Source organism: Phodopus roborovskii, unplaced genomic scaffold (genome assembly GCF_943737965.1).
Source record: "Phodopus roborovskii unplaced genomic scaffold, PHOROB, whole genome shotgun sequence".
Taxonomy (NCBI): domain Eukaryota; kingdom Metazoa; phylum Chordata; class Mammalia; order Rodentia; family Cricetidae; genus Phodopus; species Phodopus roborovskii.
The window spans coordinates 16,670,610-16,687,560 of NW_026126525.1; the positions used below are offsets into that span (position 1 = coordinate 16,670,610).

The 16,951-nt window shown below is 36.4% G+C and overlaps 2 protein-coding genes across 2 annotated transcripts in view; both read left to right on the top strand.

Annotated features, from left to right (window-relative positions):
* The window catches only part of LOC127232241 (transmembrane protease serine 11F), a 71,433-nt gene extending 68,576 nt beyond the window's left edge, over positions 1 to 2,857 (top strand). The window contains exon 11 of the mRNA XM_051198261.1: positions 2,256 to 2,857. Within this exon, the coding sequence (XP_051054218.1) occupies positions 2,256 to 2,414 (159 nt within the window). The 3' untranslated portion in view covers positions 2,415 to 2,857. The remainder of the gene's footprint in view (positions 1 to 2,255) is intronic.
* Positions 2,858 to 8,856: 5,999 nt separating this feature from the next.
* The window catches only part of LOC127232243 (transmembrane protease serine 11G), a 38,892-nt gene continuing 30,797 nt past the window's right edge, over positions 8,857 to 16,951 (top strand). The window contains exon 1 of the mRNA XM_051198262.1: positions 8,857 to 9,092. Coding sequence (XP_051054219.1) covers positions 9,085 to 9,092 — 8 coding nt within the window. The 5' untranslated portion in view covers positions 8,857 to 9,084. The remainder of the gene's footprint in view (positions 9,093 to 16,951) is intronic.

Consider the following 16,951-nt stretch of genomic DNA (forward strand, 5'->3'; position numbering starts at 1 on the left):
ATAATGTATTTTCCTGTGGCTTTTCAAACATCTTTAGAGTTATTTACCCCTCCTTCCTGCCTCTCCCTCTGTATTATCTTCCTTACCCTCTCTCCTTTTAAGTCCTTCCTCTCCATTTCCCAATCTCCTCCTTGATAACACCTATATGCCCTACCATCTTCTTCAGAGTTAGATTGTTCAACTTCCTTCAACTTCCACCTCCACTTTCTATTTCCCTGGCTTCTGAGGTTACTTCAGGTTATATACACAAATCTAAAGAATCATAGCTAAGATCCACAAATAAGAGAACATGTGGTGTTTTCCTTTCTGAGTTCCAGTTCCATCCACCGCATGATTCTATGTTTCTTTATTGCTGAATAGAATTCTGTTATACTGCATTCTTATTACCCACTAGTCAGTGGAAAGTTGTCTATATGTTTCTTTCTTCTAGCTATTGTGAATAGAGCAGTGAAAAGAACAACAATGCCTTTTTCTTGTCGTTTTGCTAGCATATATCTTTTTATGATAAAATAGCTGGAAGAGTGTATGCGGGAGGTTAGAAACATGGCTTAGTGGTTAAGAGTGCCTTGGCTTTTCTTGAAGACCTTATTTTCAATCTCAGTGCTCATCTCAGGCTGCCCACCTCAGGCTGCCCACAAACCACCAGTAGCTCCAACTCCAGTGGATCCATTGCCTTCTTCTGGGCTCTACAGGCACCTGCACATGTGTGCCATTCACACACACACACACACACACACACACACACACACACACTACACACTACACACTACACACATACAAATAAATCTTTTTGTAAGATGAATAAATGAAAGAATGAGGTAAAAGAAGCAGAGAAAGTTAAAATATTTTGTAGGCAGAGTTTTCCTGTCCCACAGCTACTCTCACATACTCACTCAGAGGTTTAATATTAATTACAAATGCTCGGCAAATGGCTCTGGCTTATTACTAACTAGCTCTTACAACTTAACCCATATTTCTTAACTGTTTCTGCCTCATGGTTTGTTACCTTATTTTCTATACATCCTGCTTCCTCTGCATCTTCTGTCATCTGTTCTAGTCCACCCTCCTTCATCCCATCACTCTCAGTTTGGCTTTCCTGACTAACTTTATGCGGTTCAGCTACTGTTCACTCAGCTTCTTTATTAAACCAATCACAACAACAAATCTTTACATTCAGAGGGCCTAGATAGGTCCTATGAGGGTTCCCCAGCTATGAGTCCAGAGTCAGGGAGCTCCCACTAGCTCAGGTCAGTGTTTTCTGTGGGTTTTCCAATCACGGCCTTGACTCCTTTGCTATATAATCTCTCCTCCCTTTTTTTCTACTGGACTCTGGGAACTCAGCCTAGTGAATTAGTGGTTCTCTATATGACCCTTCTATGGCTTGGGCAGTTTGTGGGGCCATGAGCAATGGGACTAGAATTTATCCCTAGTGCATAGACTGACTTTTTGGAGCCTATTTTCTCTGGAACTCAGCCTCGATACAGGGAGAGAGGGGTCTGGTTCTGCCTCAACTTGATATACCAGACTTTGTTGACTCCCCATGGGATATATACTGGGGGGCTTGGGTGGGTGGAAGGAAGAGGAGGAGCAGAAGGAGAGAGGGGAAACTGTGCTTGGTATGTAAATAAATATTTAAAAGGATTTTTCACATAGAGCATAATTACCAGAACTAGGCCTGAAACTGAGTCATTTCAACATCCAAGAACATATATTTAATTTATATAAGTGTACCTGTCTATGCCATCTCTCTCACTACATTAAAGAGATAAAGGAGCTTTTATAATTCATTTAAGAAAATAAAAATCAGAAGTAGATTAATTAAAAAAGAAGATCAAAAGCTGAGCAATAAAATATAGTCAAGCCAATAGTATTCATAAGTGACTTTAACATTTCTCTTTACTACAAAATAATAGTCTCATATTTAACATTTTATATGCATAGACTGTTTTCTAATCACAAGTATATATGCAGAACATGTCTAACAAAATAAATTTAAAAATACGAGGGTGATAAGCCATAAATAATGCAACCATTACATAGGAATGATTAATGGTCTTTCTACTAAAAAAAAAAATGCACTTTTAGGCTGAGAATAGAATTTTAACTCATTTGAAAGATGCATAAAATCTATTCACAGTCTGTCTCTGTGGTCCATATAATAACTTTTTTCTTCTTCTGTTTCTTTTTTGGGGACAAGGTCTGTGGAAAAGAGATGATTGTTAAGATCTTGAACTGACCATTTGTTTCTATTCCAGGGTGATTCTGGGGGACCTCTGGTTTATGACAATCGGGACATTTGGTACATCGTGGGAATTGTAAGTTGGGGGCAATCATGTGCTCTTCCAAACAAGCCTGGAGTCTACACAAGAGTTACTAAGTATCGAGACTGGATAACCTCCAAGACTGGCATCTAAAGTGGACTCCTGTGAGTTATAGCCATGGTGCACAGAACAAGATACTTAAAGATTGTGTATTATCACTTAGAGTTGTGAGTTATAGTCACGGCCCAAGAAGCAGGATGCTTGCAGATTGTATATTATCACTTAAGGTCGTGAGTTTATAGTCACAGCACACAGAGCAGGATGCCTGCAGATTGTACATTATTACTTAGAGTCATGGGGATCAAATCAATGCTTCTGCCAGATATCAAGGAACTCATCACACCAAGTCCAACTTAATATCATGAAATGGCTTTTGTGTACATAAACTCTCTACCAAGAAGAAGGAAGACATGGCTAATGACAGGTAGCATGAATGCCTCACTCATAAGAGTGACTCCTCAATGTGACAAACACTTGCAAATGGTTTCCCTCAGGACATAAGCGCTGCCAGGCTGCTACAACCTTACCTCATATGATCCATAGAGTGCCAGGACTCATCTTGAAAACATCAGTGTCTTCCCTAGGGATTCAAGATACCCACATTCTAGAACTTATAACAGGACATTCAATTGCTAGAATGAAGGAGCATGGAACCTGCGGTAAAACTTGAACTCCTCTAACCAAGGTTTGCACCTGACCAAGTGTTGCACTCACCCACAGGAACTGTCATTATTTAAATGCATATCAACTTGCCATAACACCATAAAATGTCCTCAAGCACAAGCTTCAGGAAGCATTTTATGTCGTTAAGAAGCATTTCTGGCTTACTCTTTAGCAGTATCTTGCCATCCACATATCAATTGTAATCAGCCCAGAATAGAGAAAATAAACCTACAATAAAGATTTTTTTTCAGTAGTATTAGAAGGATAAAAGGAAGTATATGAAAGCAGAATCAGCTTTAAAATGTTTAGTAGCAGGGCACACTAAACTTTTGATGGTATGTGTTGTACAAATACTTATTTAGAAATATCAATATGAGCATATGGTTACCAATGCTTTTGTAAATCATCACTCATTATCAAGTCATATATCTATCAAAATGTCAGATGGGGAGAGCATTATGCAAACAGGATAATGCTTATATTCTGACCACTAAATAATAGTAAGTGAATTCCCCAACAAAGTGGCTTAACTACAGTCAAAGCCTACTGGTGGATATAGTGTTAGTGATTGAGCTAGTATCATGAACTTTGTCTCTGCCATATGAAAAGTATACTATTTTATGCAAATGACCCAATACCTCTCTATTAATGAGCTCTTTCATCTGTATAGTGTGGCTAAAATACTACCTCATTGGGTGTTTTTTGAGAATTACATGTATTAATACAAGTAAAGTATTTGCAATAGCAACGTCACACAAGAAGTTCTCAGGATGAATAAGCTACTGTCAATATTAATGTTCTTTGGATTTTTAAAAACACACTATTTATATTTTCAAATGTCCCAACTTCTTCAAAAAATGCAAATGATTTCAAAATACCTTAAATTACATTGTTAAAAAATCAGATGAAGCATCAGATTTTCAAAATAGCTTTTATGTTGTTTCTTGGGTTTATTTTGAACTGTATCTTTAGTAGACAGGGTATCATAGGGTGATGATTGCCATGCTTAGAACTACAGACATGCATCTGTATTCATCTCCAGCCCTCCATGTGAGACCTGTGTGTGTGTTACTCTGACTTTAGCAGACAGAAACTATGGCATAGCCATCCTTTAATGGTTAAAAGTTTTGTTGGTGGTTCAGTTTACTTGTAACTGTGTTTAAATGTAACATGTATAGCCAAGACAAACAACTTTCAAAGCCTTTGAGTTGCTCTAACTTACATCTCAATGAGTTACAAGTACTGGAAAGTCAGGCCTTATAAGCTGATGGTTAGTGACAACATCAGAAAATGCAGAGTAGAAGCTTAAAGATGGGCTTGATTGCTGTTGATTTTTTTTCTTTTAATTTAACATAAACTCCTCTTAGATATGTGAAAGCAAATTTGTCTACCAAAACACCCTCATTTTTTCCTTTGTAAATTCTATAACAATGGATTCATTGTGTGTAATTTTATTTATATTTCATAAGACTGTGATGAATTTTTGTGTATAAATGTCTGTGAAACTATGTATACTGATTTAAATATTTCCATGGTTAGTCAGACTCAATTAAATGATAACACAAATAAGAGGAATAAATATGAAAAGCCATATGAATTCTAAAAAACAAAAAATAGAAAGTGTATTTTTTTTATAACAGTGTTGTATGTTCTGTTTCAAGTTTGATATTTGACCTGTTGGTTGAATGTCAAAGAAGTCAAAAGATTTTACACTTCATGCTTTCTATCCGACACATGGGTTACTAAGCTGTCTACTTCATGGCATCACTGTGAGGCATTATTGATAAATAATGAAGTTGAAAAGTTGGAGAACATGTAAAATCTCAAACGTGTAAAATATATTATTGCTAAAAGACATCAGTATAGATGATATAGAAAATGCATTACTATTATAAAGAAGTGTTTGCTCTTTGCAATGTTGAGTTTTTATTGCTTTGTTTATTTGGAAACATAAAAATGGTTAACAACACACAAGTAAATAATCTTGCCTCCTGTGTATTGACACTATAGTAATTTTTAGCATGTTTTTAATTGAAAAAACAAAAGCATGGTAGGGCTAAAAGAGAGAACAAATCAATTAGACTTATAGAAAATGCAATAACCCCACAAAACAGAATCTTAATGAAACTTTGGTTTCTAACTAAAGGGTTAATTATTATGATTGAGAAAGAGTAAGCCAAAAGTTTTGGTAATAGTCAACCATGGCTCTAATGTCTTCATGAATCACTAACAATACACTATTAAAATATATATACCCTTTCAAATAAATAAACTTCTGATGAATTATTGATAGCAAGAGTATATATGCACACTCATTCATGCAGTCATGGAAATGAAGATAAACTTCTAACAAATCATTGAAATTGATTGGGTCATAACTTTTGAAGCTGAGGGAAGTATAAAAGATTCTCTGTATCAAACTGTCCTTTGAATGCTGATACCAAGACTAAATAGATATACAAGTTTATAGAATGAGCCATACCTTGCAGAAGAATTGAGTCCATTTGGATCTGAGTCATGCAAATTAGAGAGGTGGGGACATTGCAGCCTTAGCAACCACTGCAAATCACTGCTTCTCCTGGCAAAAATAAATGTGAGGAAAGCTAAATTCACACTGTGTTCCACACCTTGTATATACCATATACATATACACATGTGTGGTGTGTGTGTGAGTGTACTCATATGAGTGAGTGTGCATGCATATGGCTGTTTGTGTGTGTACAAAAAATGTGTGCTCGTGTGCGTGTATGTGTGTGTGAGAGAGAAAGAGAGAGAGAAAGACACACACACAGAGAGAGAGAGAGACAGAGAGAGAGAGAGAGAGAGAGAGAGAGAGAGAGAGAGAGAGAGAGAGAGGATATGCACATGTGTGGTTTTTGATCTTATTTTTTAATACTTCACATACATGACCCCTCTCAGATGATTGGTTCTTTCTTACTAAGTGTAATTCTGTTAAACTTTGAACTGAAAGTTTCCATATACTTATATAGTTTTGTAACAATCTATGCTACATACTAATATAAAAATGTGTTTAGGGCCCATGATTCTAATCCACAATTGCCTTGCCTCTGTTCTTCCAACTTTTCTTTATCAGTTCTGTCATTTGTGAGATACTGGTCACCAAACTCAAAGCAGACTTCATCACCCAACCACTTCACTGTGGTTAATTTTCAATATCCAAGGGGATGACCCACAACTACCCTCAATTCTTTGAACTTGTAAATATAAATAACCTTAATGTTTAATCTTGAATATACTCTATGAATCCAATTTTCTAATTTTTTAAATCTCTCAAAGTTGTCACAATATCACAGTATATTTGCCTCCTAAAGACTACACTTCCATCCATTCAATCTGTTGGAATTTTCTATCAATGGTATAAATGTTTCCTATCATTATCATAATTTGTCTTTAGCTTGTATCCTAAACCAATCTCACAAACTCTTAGGCACAAATCCTAGAACTCAGTAGCTTTACTCTTAAAGACAGAAGTCAGAACAACAGAGAAAAAATTTCCAAACATATATATTTAAAACAATACAATTTTGGCAATGTGATCAGAAGTGTTGTACTTTGGACACAGTACAGTATGTTAGAAGTAATTCTATTTAGAATAACACTGCTTCTAAAGAAAAATTGAGCTCATCTAGACCCTGGACTGTAGAATAAAAATGTGATAAACATTTATTATTTTAACAATTATATTTATATAACTTGTTATACAGCAATATAAAATTGATAACATTCTGAAATTTCTGTGTCTCAGGTGGTTTGAACATTTGCCTCTATGTTCACTTACTAACTATTTTAACAATTAAGTTCTATAACATGTTACATAGCAATATACAATTGTTGATATTCTGAAATTTTTACATCTCAGACAGTTTGAAAAACTGCCTCTATGTTTAGTACTAATTTGTATTCCAGTTTATTATAGTTACTTAATTTTCTTTCTACTGTTAAGAAAAGACACCATGACCAAGGAAACTTATAAAAGAAAGAGGATAATACCTAATCATTATGGCAGGGAGCACAGCAGCAGTAGGCAGACAAGCATGGTGCTGGAGCACATGTTGAGACAACAACTGAGAGAGAGAGAGAGAGAGAGAGAGGGACAGAGAGAGAGACAGAGAGAGAACTGCAATGAGTTTTTGAAACCTCTAAGTTCCCCTCTCAAAGCACACCTCTTCCAAAAGGCTATACCTCCTAATCATTCCTAAACATATGACCCTGTAGAAGACACTCTTAGCCAATCAATCAAAGTCTGATTTTTCCAAAATGAAAGAAGGCATAGGAAATAAATATGAGTGTTGAATACTATTGGCTGAAAAGAAGAGGTCGATGAATATTGAATGCCTTGGTGCTCATATAGGCTCTGCTTAGTCCATTGAACTACATCACAGTTTTAATCTTCTGAGCTTTGTTATCAGAGTGAGCCTAGAAATCTGAAAACATACAAAACTAACTCTAGATGTCTACTTGAGGAGGGAAAGGTTGTTTAGATAAGGCAGAACTGGGGAGACTAGTGATGACTATCCTAGAGAAAGGTCAGGTTTCCAGAGTTCCTAAATTCCATGGGACCAGCTCTAATCAGATCACTCTGACAGTCAGTGAGTAGACTGTAACAATGAAAAAGGAAGAGATATTTTCCAAATGTAGGAAAAAGAGTCACTGGGAGACACAGAATGGTATCAGAGAGATGAAAATGTTGCTATATCAAACAAAGTGCATCCTGATATGGCTAAAAGTTATTGGACCCAGAAAAACAACAACAACAATAATAACAACAACAAAACAAAACAAAAAAACAAAAGAAATAGTTGATGAGAACTGAGAACGTTACAGTGGTTGTGAGTTCAAGGTAAATCTCAGGGTTTTTGTGTTTGTTTGTTTTTTCTACGTAAGAGCATCTCTTTTGAAATGTCCAGAGATCTACAAGGATGAGCCCCAACTAACAATTTAAGCAATAGGGAAGAGGTTATCTTAAATGACTTTCTCCAATAATGATACTGATGAGTACCTTATATACCATCCTAGGGCCTTTACCCCATAGCTGATGGGAGCAGGAGCAGACACCCACAGCTAAACACTGAGCCAATCTCCTGGAATCCAGTTGTAGAGAGGGAGGAATGATGAACGGTCAAAACCAGGCTGGAGAAACCCACAGAAACTGCTGACCTGAACAAGCCCAGACTGATAGCTGGGAAACCAGCATAGGACCGACCCAGACCCCCTGAACACTGGTGTTAGTTAGGGGGACTGGGCAGTTTATGGGGCCTCTGGCAGGGGAACTAATATTTATTCCTAGTGTACAAATGGACTTTGGGAGCCCAGTCCCCATAGAGGGATACTCTCTCAGCCTAGACACATGGGGGAAGTGTCTAGGCCCTGCTCCAAATGATGTGACAGACTTTGAAAATCCCCCATGGAAAGCCTCACCTTCCTTGAGGAGCAGAAAAAGAATGGGAATAGAGGGGTCAGTGGGGGAAAAGGGAGAAGGGGAGGGAGAGGGAACTGGGATTGACATGTAAAACAGGATTGTTTCTAATTTAAATTAAAGGAAACAATAAAAAAAGATAAGGAAAAAAGAGTATCTCTCTTTCGAATAGATACAAGAATACTGGACAAGATATAATGTACACATATGCTACTGTACTAAGAAAATCTTGTCAAGTATATCAAATGCTTCCTGAAAACTTTGTTTCAGGTGCCTCTGAAAGCAATGAATGGCTGAGCCAGAGACCAGACATTATTGACTCACAGGGACAGGACTGCCTCTTGAAAGACAAACAGAAAGCTTCCCCAAGAGTCAAGGGAGTTGCTTATGTTTGTCACTTGTTTCTCAATTAGGCAGAACAAGGAAATTCTTATTTCCTGTAACGAAGACTTTATCAAGTGATTCTTTCCCTGACCTCTAACCATACGTTTGGTTAGCATTTACCCGTCCCAACTTGTTAAACAAGTTTCTGTTAAATCTTCAAGTATTCTTAACCTTAGACAGCTTACACATCTTTGAGAGTATCAAGGATGCTATTCATTTGACAGGGATCAGACATTGAGCAGTGTGGATGTGGAGAAGCTGGCCTTCCTCACAGTGGCGATGTATCAGTAAGTTGGGTTTTGTTTCACATATGAAGGTTTTGTTTCATATTTGTGCTTCTAAGTGGAATTAAAATAATGATAAGATGTCTAATTCATTTTTCTATTGTAATATTATTATTCTCTATTTCAGAAAACCATGTTAATGACTTTATACTTAAGAACTGAGAATTCTAGTGTTGGATTAAATTACAGTTGAGTGCTGGATATGAATTAGAAAGTTTGTTTGAGAATTGAGATAATAATGTACAGCTCAGGGGAAGACAGAGAGCCTGAGGTGCACTGGTAAGCTTAAGGAATGAGGAAGGAAATATTTCTCACCTCCACCTACGAGTTCAAAAGATGTTATGCCCTTTGTATTCATTCTAAATGATGAACTAAGTTGATTTATGAAAAACAAAATGTCCATATGGAAACCACAGTGTCTTAGAGTCCACTCTGAACTTGATAAGAATAACTGAAACTCAAATTTATAAATCAGAATTTTAATGTTCTATTTTATTCTTACCTCTTGGTTCCACTTTCCCTTTTCATATCACCTATGTACTACTATTTTCTCTACCTTGAATTTCCTCATATAGCTCTTTTTTTTTACTTTTTCCACTTATTAATCATATACTTATTGTTGTACTCTTTGTAACAATAGCCTATGAAATTTTTAAAAATGCAAAAAGCTGCTCAATTAAAATATTGATAAATGTTTTGCTTGTTTAAAAAGTAGAAAACTACATCAGAAAATTTAAGTGTATGAGAAATGTGACTCAGTCCCTGATTACAGTATTTTTGTATTATTATAAATATAGAAGTCTACAGTAAGTAAATCATAAATGTTCTATTTTCTACCTTTCTGTCTGATCTGTTCTGCAATTTGCTGGCGATACACATTAATTCTTTATCTACTCACAATGATGAAATTACAAATGTCTTTTCTAATGTCTGATTAGGGTTTCCTATCCTTTTTGTCAGTAAAAAACTGGATATTGATTAATGAAATTTAATTAAAAACAAGTACTTTCTAGACCAGAAACCCCTCCAACAAATTTATTTCTTTACAGTTATTCAAATGGATTCTATCCTTTCCTGATCACCTTACATCCACAAGTTAAGGTTTAGTTTGTTAAGAAAAAAACAAAATAAAATGAAATTAAATGTATTTTTAGAAGTAGTACATATTATGATAATTATGTTTTATTATTTAAATAATTTCCAACACATATAAAATGTAATCATCACACAAATAAGTATAATTCAGTTCAGAGGCAGGGATATATCTCATGTACTTGCTATGCATGTGTGGAAACTAGAGTACAGATCTTAAAACCCACATCAAATGTGGGCATGGTGTATGCACACCTGTTACCCCAGCACTGAGAACAATAGAGACACAAGGATATCTGGACCTTGCTCTGTAAAAAACAAACAAACAAACAAACAAACAAAACTCAAAGAAACAAAACATGAGGTTTGGGTTCAGAAAGAGACCTAACCTCAAAGACATAAGGAAGAGTGTGAGAGAAGATGATGCTCTCCTCTGGCTTTTGCATGTGGACACCTATACATACATGTGCTCATATGCACATATACCACACCCATATACACACATATATAAAAATAAATAAGTATAATTAATCAATTTTCTTTTTCAGTACCTGGAATTTAGTTAAGGACTATTTTATTGTTTTGTTTGTTTGTTTTCTAAGACTGTAATGTGCCAGGAACTATTAGTAGCATTGGGGACATACAATTTAAATTTCTGTTAAGATTTCTGTAAATTGTCAACTCAATATTACAGTTGGCTAAAGGGAAAGGAAACCCATCAGAAAAGTCAAGAGACAGATAACAGTGATGTAGAAGAAAAGAAACTAGGAAAACAAAGTCAACAAAAGTCTGGGGAAAACACTCATTTAGCCCAACAAGAAATCATTTAAGTTTCCATTCTCGCAATTTTCCATTTCAAGGTTTTCAAGATTTTCTCCTGTAGATCCAAAACCCCACAATTTTATTCTCTGTTCAGACAACCGAGATGCTAGCTTGATATAATTTTGCATTGTTGGGACTCACTTTCTTAGCTTTTTGGTTCAAAGGAAAGTGAGCGGGAAGTGTCATAGAGAAGGTAAAGAAGGGACTAACAAGCCTTCTCTGCTCCTCCTCCTGATAATGTCTTTGGAAAAAGCATACAGAACTTTTATTGGTTACTTTTTTGAGTAAAGTGAAGGAAACACACCTTGTTGTTGTACATCCCATTGTGAACTACAATGCCTAACACTTAATGTGCTAGTAGTCCCCTTTAATTGTTCTTCTAATTCATTGAAGGGCAACTAATTTCTAGCCAACAAATCACCAGTTCCTGGTCTTCTCAACTTCACACAAATGGTTTTCATACTATTTATGACTTCTTTTAATCCAGAAGTAATATTGTTTTTTTAAAAGTAAGATACTCTATATTTATAGTGATCTAAAAAAGTCTAAATACATTTTTATTTAATTTATTGAATTAAATTATTTAAGTTAATTTATTTTTGCCAAAATAAACAATTATGAAATAGAACTTAGACTGAATTTGATCCCCAGAACCTATGATGGAAAAATAAACCAATTTTTGAAAGTTGTCTTCTGACGTTCACATATGTGCTGTTACATGCTTTGAGCACTCCTGCCACTGTAATAAACAGAAAAATAAATAAACCCCAAGATGTTCTTATTTTTAAAACAGTAGACTTTTCTTTATTGTAGAAACACCTATCAGTAATTATTTCCCCACATGTACTGTACTGTTAGAAAACAGGAATATGTCAATGGGCCTAGTGGTCCACGTCTAAAGTCCCACCTCTTGAGAGGCTGAGGTAAGAGAATAAAGAATGCAGCCTTTCCTAAACAATTCAGTGAGATCACATCTTAAAAACCTTCTTTTTAAATTTAGGGGGCTGAGTCTTACCTAGTACACAAGTGGTCCTAAGTCAATACCCAGTAGTGAGAAAGAAGAAAGAAAGAAGCACTGGGGGGGTGGGTGAAGGAAGGAGGGAAGGAAGCAAGGAAGGATGGAAAGAAGGAAGGAATAATGGAAAGAAGGAAGGAAGGGATAGAGAAAGACAAAATACTTTGCCAAATGAAAATATATGCAAGTGGAAAACCAAGTCTAATGACTTTAACATGGCCATGGAAATCTAATCTGATAAAAGTGAAGAGTGGTCCTTGTTTGCTGGGAGAGTTCCCTGGGCAGTAGGAGTTCAGTGCCGCCCACATGGCACTAGGATATAAGAAAAGAGCAATGGTACCAAAACTGAGTAAGAGTAGTTAATACTTCTCAAATAGCATAACTTTGAGCTTTTTCAGGACACATGCATAAATAGGCACAAACATATACATATATACTAATATTTTTCTATTTGAAAACATTTAAATAAGATATAAACATGTTTATTAATTTATGACTGGGACTTTAAAATAGTTTTATTTATTACTTGAGAATTCCATACATGCATACAGTGTATTTTGACCATACACATCCTTTAGTCTCCTCCCCTCTACATACCCCTCCCACCTTCATGTCCCATTTTTGTTTTTCTATAACTCACTGAGCTCAGTTAGTGCTGGTCATATGTTTACAAGTACAGTGTCATCCAACGGATCATGCCCAATCTACTAGGGATTCCCCAGCAGCTATCAATTGCCAGTAACTCCTTAGACAGAGGTAGGGCCTTATAAGCCCCTCCTTTATCAATGATGGGATGGTGATTGTATTGAGCTTGGGTATGTATTGTGAAGGTTAAGTGGCCACTGTAAATTCACGAGTGTAATTACCCCTTCATGTAAAAAAAGATAGTGTTTTATATCAGTTTCCTCTTAACTATGGCTCTTACGAACTTTCTTTCCCCACTTCCTTTGTTCACTGAGCCTTGGGGTGAGGGAACAATGTCCATATGTAGGGCTGAATACTTCACAATCACGTATTCTCTGCTCTTGACAGTTGTGAGTCACTGTACTAACTGCCACCCACTGTAAAAATCTGCTCATCTGAGGGGGGCCAGAAGCTGCACTATGATTACGTTTTTCTATAGGCAACATCATAATGCTCTTTAGTATAAAATCATTCTACTTAAAAAAAAAAAACATTAGCATAGGGAGGAAGGGAGGGAGGGAGAGGGAACTGGATCGATATGTAAAATAAGAAAAATAAATAAATAAATAATAAAAACATTAGCATACTCTAAACTCAGCATTGTAATTAATATGTGGTATAAACATTAACCCTATGATAATAAATATAGCTCTAAATAGGGCATCTATACCACACTTGGTTTCCTGAAGCTCAAGGATCATCATGGAAGAGGGGACAGAAAGACTGTAAGAACCACTGTCTCTAGATGTCTGTCATGAGACAGTACTGGTCAGGCATGACAATGTAATTGTATATGTGAACTCATGCAGCTGTGACTGCATGCATGTGACCTACACAAGAGCGAGTTATTTAGAATGCTTGCATTGATGAGGGAGGAGCTCATGGAATCTGACTCTTATCTGAGGATCTGTGGATGACTGGCTGTGGGAGGGGTCAGTTTTCTTCATGTAGTTGGCTGTCCATGCACAAGTAGATGGCCCTACAACCATAAACATACAGCAACAGTAAGTGAACTCTGTATTTACAAACCCATCACATGAAGTTGGGAGGGCAAAGTGGTTTGGGGTATAGAGGGGAGAGGATGGGGGCATGGATTTTATCAAGCACAGTTTATGCCTGTATGAAATTCGCAAACAAAAAATTAAATTAAAAATAAATGTGAAAGCACCTCTTCACTTAAGTTTTACACACATTCAAAATCATTTCTATAAGATAAACTCATTTCTTCACAATTTGGTAGACCCTGAAATGGCACCACAGGATTAACAAATTACTCTATACCCTTCCTTTACTTTTCCATATATAGTTCTACATGGTTTCCTGACTAGCTGAAAGAGCTCTAACTCAATACACAAAATTCATCATGGTCTTTCAAATGAGGACTTCTCATACTCCAGACACTTCACAACCAGGAGTTTAGTCTTCATTCCCTTTGGGTCACTACTCTTCTGGCCTCATACAATTGCTGGATTTTTTTTGAAGCTCAAAGTTTTGTAAAATCTATCTTCTTCATTACCTCAGTATAGTCACTTTGGGCCCCAGACTAAAGTTATGATCCATATTATTTGTAGATTTGTGCTTATCGTTTTCTTCCCTAAATCCAGCATTTACTTGAGATAGTACAAATACTTTGGAGTAGATGGCTGAGATTCTCATCATTTGCCTCCTTGATCTCCTCATTCTGATATATTTTTTCCTCAAACGTTACTCATGTCCACACCCTGGGTTGGTCAGGACTGGGAGTTACTGTCCCTGAATCACAACTCTGAACTTCTAACACCGCTCTTTCATTCTTATAGTCTTGTTCTAGTGCATCAGAGTTGATTTGCCATTGTTGTTAATTCATTTATTCTTTTTTTTTCTACTTTTTTCTGAGGAAAGAGTTCTCAGCTCCAGACTAGTCTGGAGCTCACCATTTAGCCCAGACAAGCTATGGCTTACAATCTTCCTCCTTCAGTTTCCTTAGTGTTGTGACTATAAATGTGCTCAACAAGTGGTTCTAATTTTTAAATCTTCTATATGTATCATCTGTCACACCAAATTATACACAAATTTTAATTACTATAATGGTATACACCTCTCTTGTAATCCTTAGGCTCTTTTTTTTTTTTTTTTTTTTGAGGTAAGATTTGGTCTGTGACTCAAGCTGGCCTTGAACTTATGATCCACTTGCTTCTTTAAAGGGATTAATGGTGTATGTCACCATGGCCACTTGAAATTTTTTGCTTATTCATTCTTGTTCTTTTTTCCTCCACATTTTTCCTTCTCAAAGACAAGGTCTCGTCTTTAACCCAGGCAGCCCTTGAACTTGTGGCAAATTCCTACCTCAACTTTCCTTGTAGGATTTTAAGAGTGCATCATTGAGCATTCTTGGATATTATTATTTTATGTGTGTGATTGTTTTACCAAAATGCAGTATGCAGTGTCCATTATAGCCAGCAATGGGTGTTTGAAAACCTGGAAATGGAGTTATGCTTGTGAACTGTTATGTGAGTACTGGGAATCGAAATCTGGTCTTCTGCAAGAGCATGAAGTTCCCTTAACCCCAGCCATCTCAGCCCCCAATATAAATCCCTTAATGACAGTTTCAACCCTATGGAATTCTCTTGCCTTTCATCTTTTCTACCATCCATAAGGCCTGCATTCAAAAGCAAAAACCAGCACCTAACCTACGCAACTTACAAATATGAAGGATGTACCTAGTCAACCAAACCCCATGCTTCCTGGCATCTGTACTTCCCTTTCATTCCTTTCCACAATAACTTGGCCAGATCATCAGTTTCCATTAATTTTCAATTCTCATTATCTGTGCTGATCAGGTCTTTCGCATTTCACTATCAAACCTACAAGCATCATTCATTCTCAAAAAATCCATCTATAGTTTTCTTGGTTCCCCCAATCTGCTACTTTAAATTACATAAAAATGTCAACATATCACCATTTTCAACCTGTATGAGATTTTCATGAGTGAACTTAATAGTTTGTTGTGTTCTGTTTGCAAGTGGAATAATATCCCTGCATAGCTAGCATATTTAATCATTCCCTGGCTTCTACTTCTTTCGAGTATCCAAAAAGTCATTTTCCAGATAGTGTCTGTAATGTCATGTGGCCCAGATTTGCATTTCTCACTGTGTGTTCTAGGCAACTCCACACTACAGCCTTAATTGTTGAGGCATACTCACCTAAAACAGGTATCCTTACTTATAACCATTAACTACATTTATAAGTTTACTGGGTCTTCAAGACCTAATGGGTCTTGAAAAAATTAGTCAAATTATTCCTTGTAATACCTTAATCTCAAATTGTATTTTTCTAATTTTCTCCCATGGTCACTGGTATGGTAATACTACGTTACAACCACATAAGAAAATGTAAATAAATAAGGACATGAAATTTAAGTCATCTGAAATAGTATTACTGTTCTAACTTGTAAGCAGGTATTTCAAGCCACCGTGACGTTAGTAGAAAAATGAGCATAGTGATATTTACCTTATGCACTTCATAGATGTTGGGTGATTGACGTTCCGGAGAATGTTAAATCTCCTTCTAAACTTTCATTTCATCTAATGAAAATTTCTAATTGCTGTTATTGTCATGGTGAACTGTGTTTCACCTTTACACCTCACTCTTTGTTTTCCCAAACTTGTTAAGGAAAGGTGGAGCTATCTTGAGTAAAGGACCACTCCCTACCTTTTCGGGGGTTCTGAGACTACAGACACTAGCAAGAAACTGAATATATCACGTTAATGAGTCAGACACAGAAAAAAATGAGTTTTAATAAGTGAAACTTACAGATGTGTACAAATGCTACTTATATTTAGCCGATGTAACACAGTCACCCTCTGGCAGGCATTAGTCACTAAAATTTGAGAGTGAATAGTAGAGAGTGGAGTAGGGAAATTATATGCCCTTGGAGTCTTTGATGGACAGGCACCTCCAAAATAAGCAAACATGCCATGAGCAGAGCTGTTATCAAATGCTTTGATGTTTCAAGTCAGGGGTCAACCAAACACAGCCACTTCTATAACCAAACCTCCTAATCCCTAACACGGAGCAAGTACTTTCCACCTATTCTGCCTCACAATAGCTATGTAGGAATCATTTCCTTTCTACAGGCACTAGACCTGAAGCAAGGTTCAAATCACATTCAAATGCCAAAGAATACTGCAGCCTGTTTCTGTAAGGATTCAGGCATTATGCTGGCCTGCTCCTGTCACTTGGCAGAATGCGCTCAGGCAGTTCTCTGGTT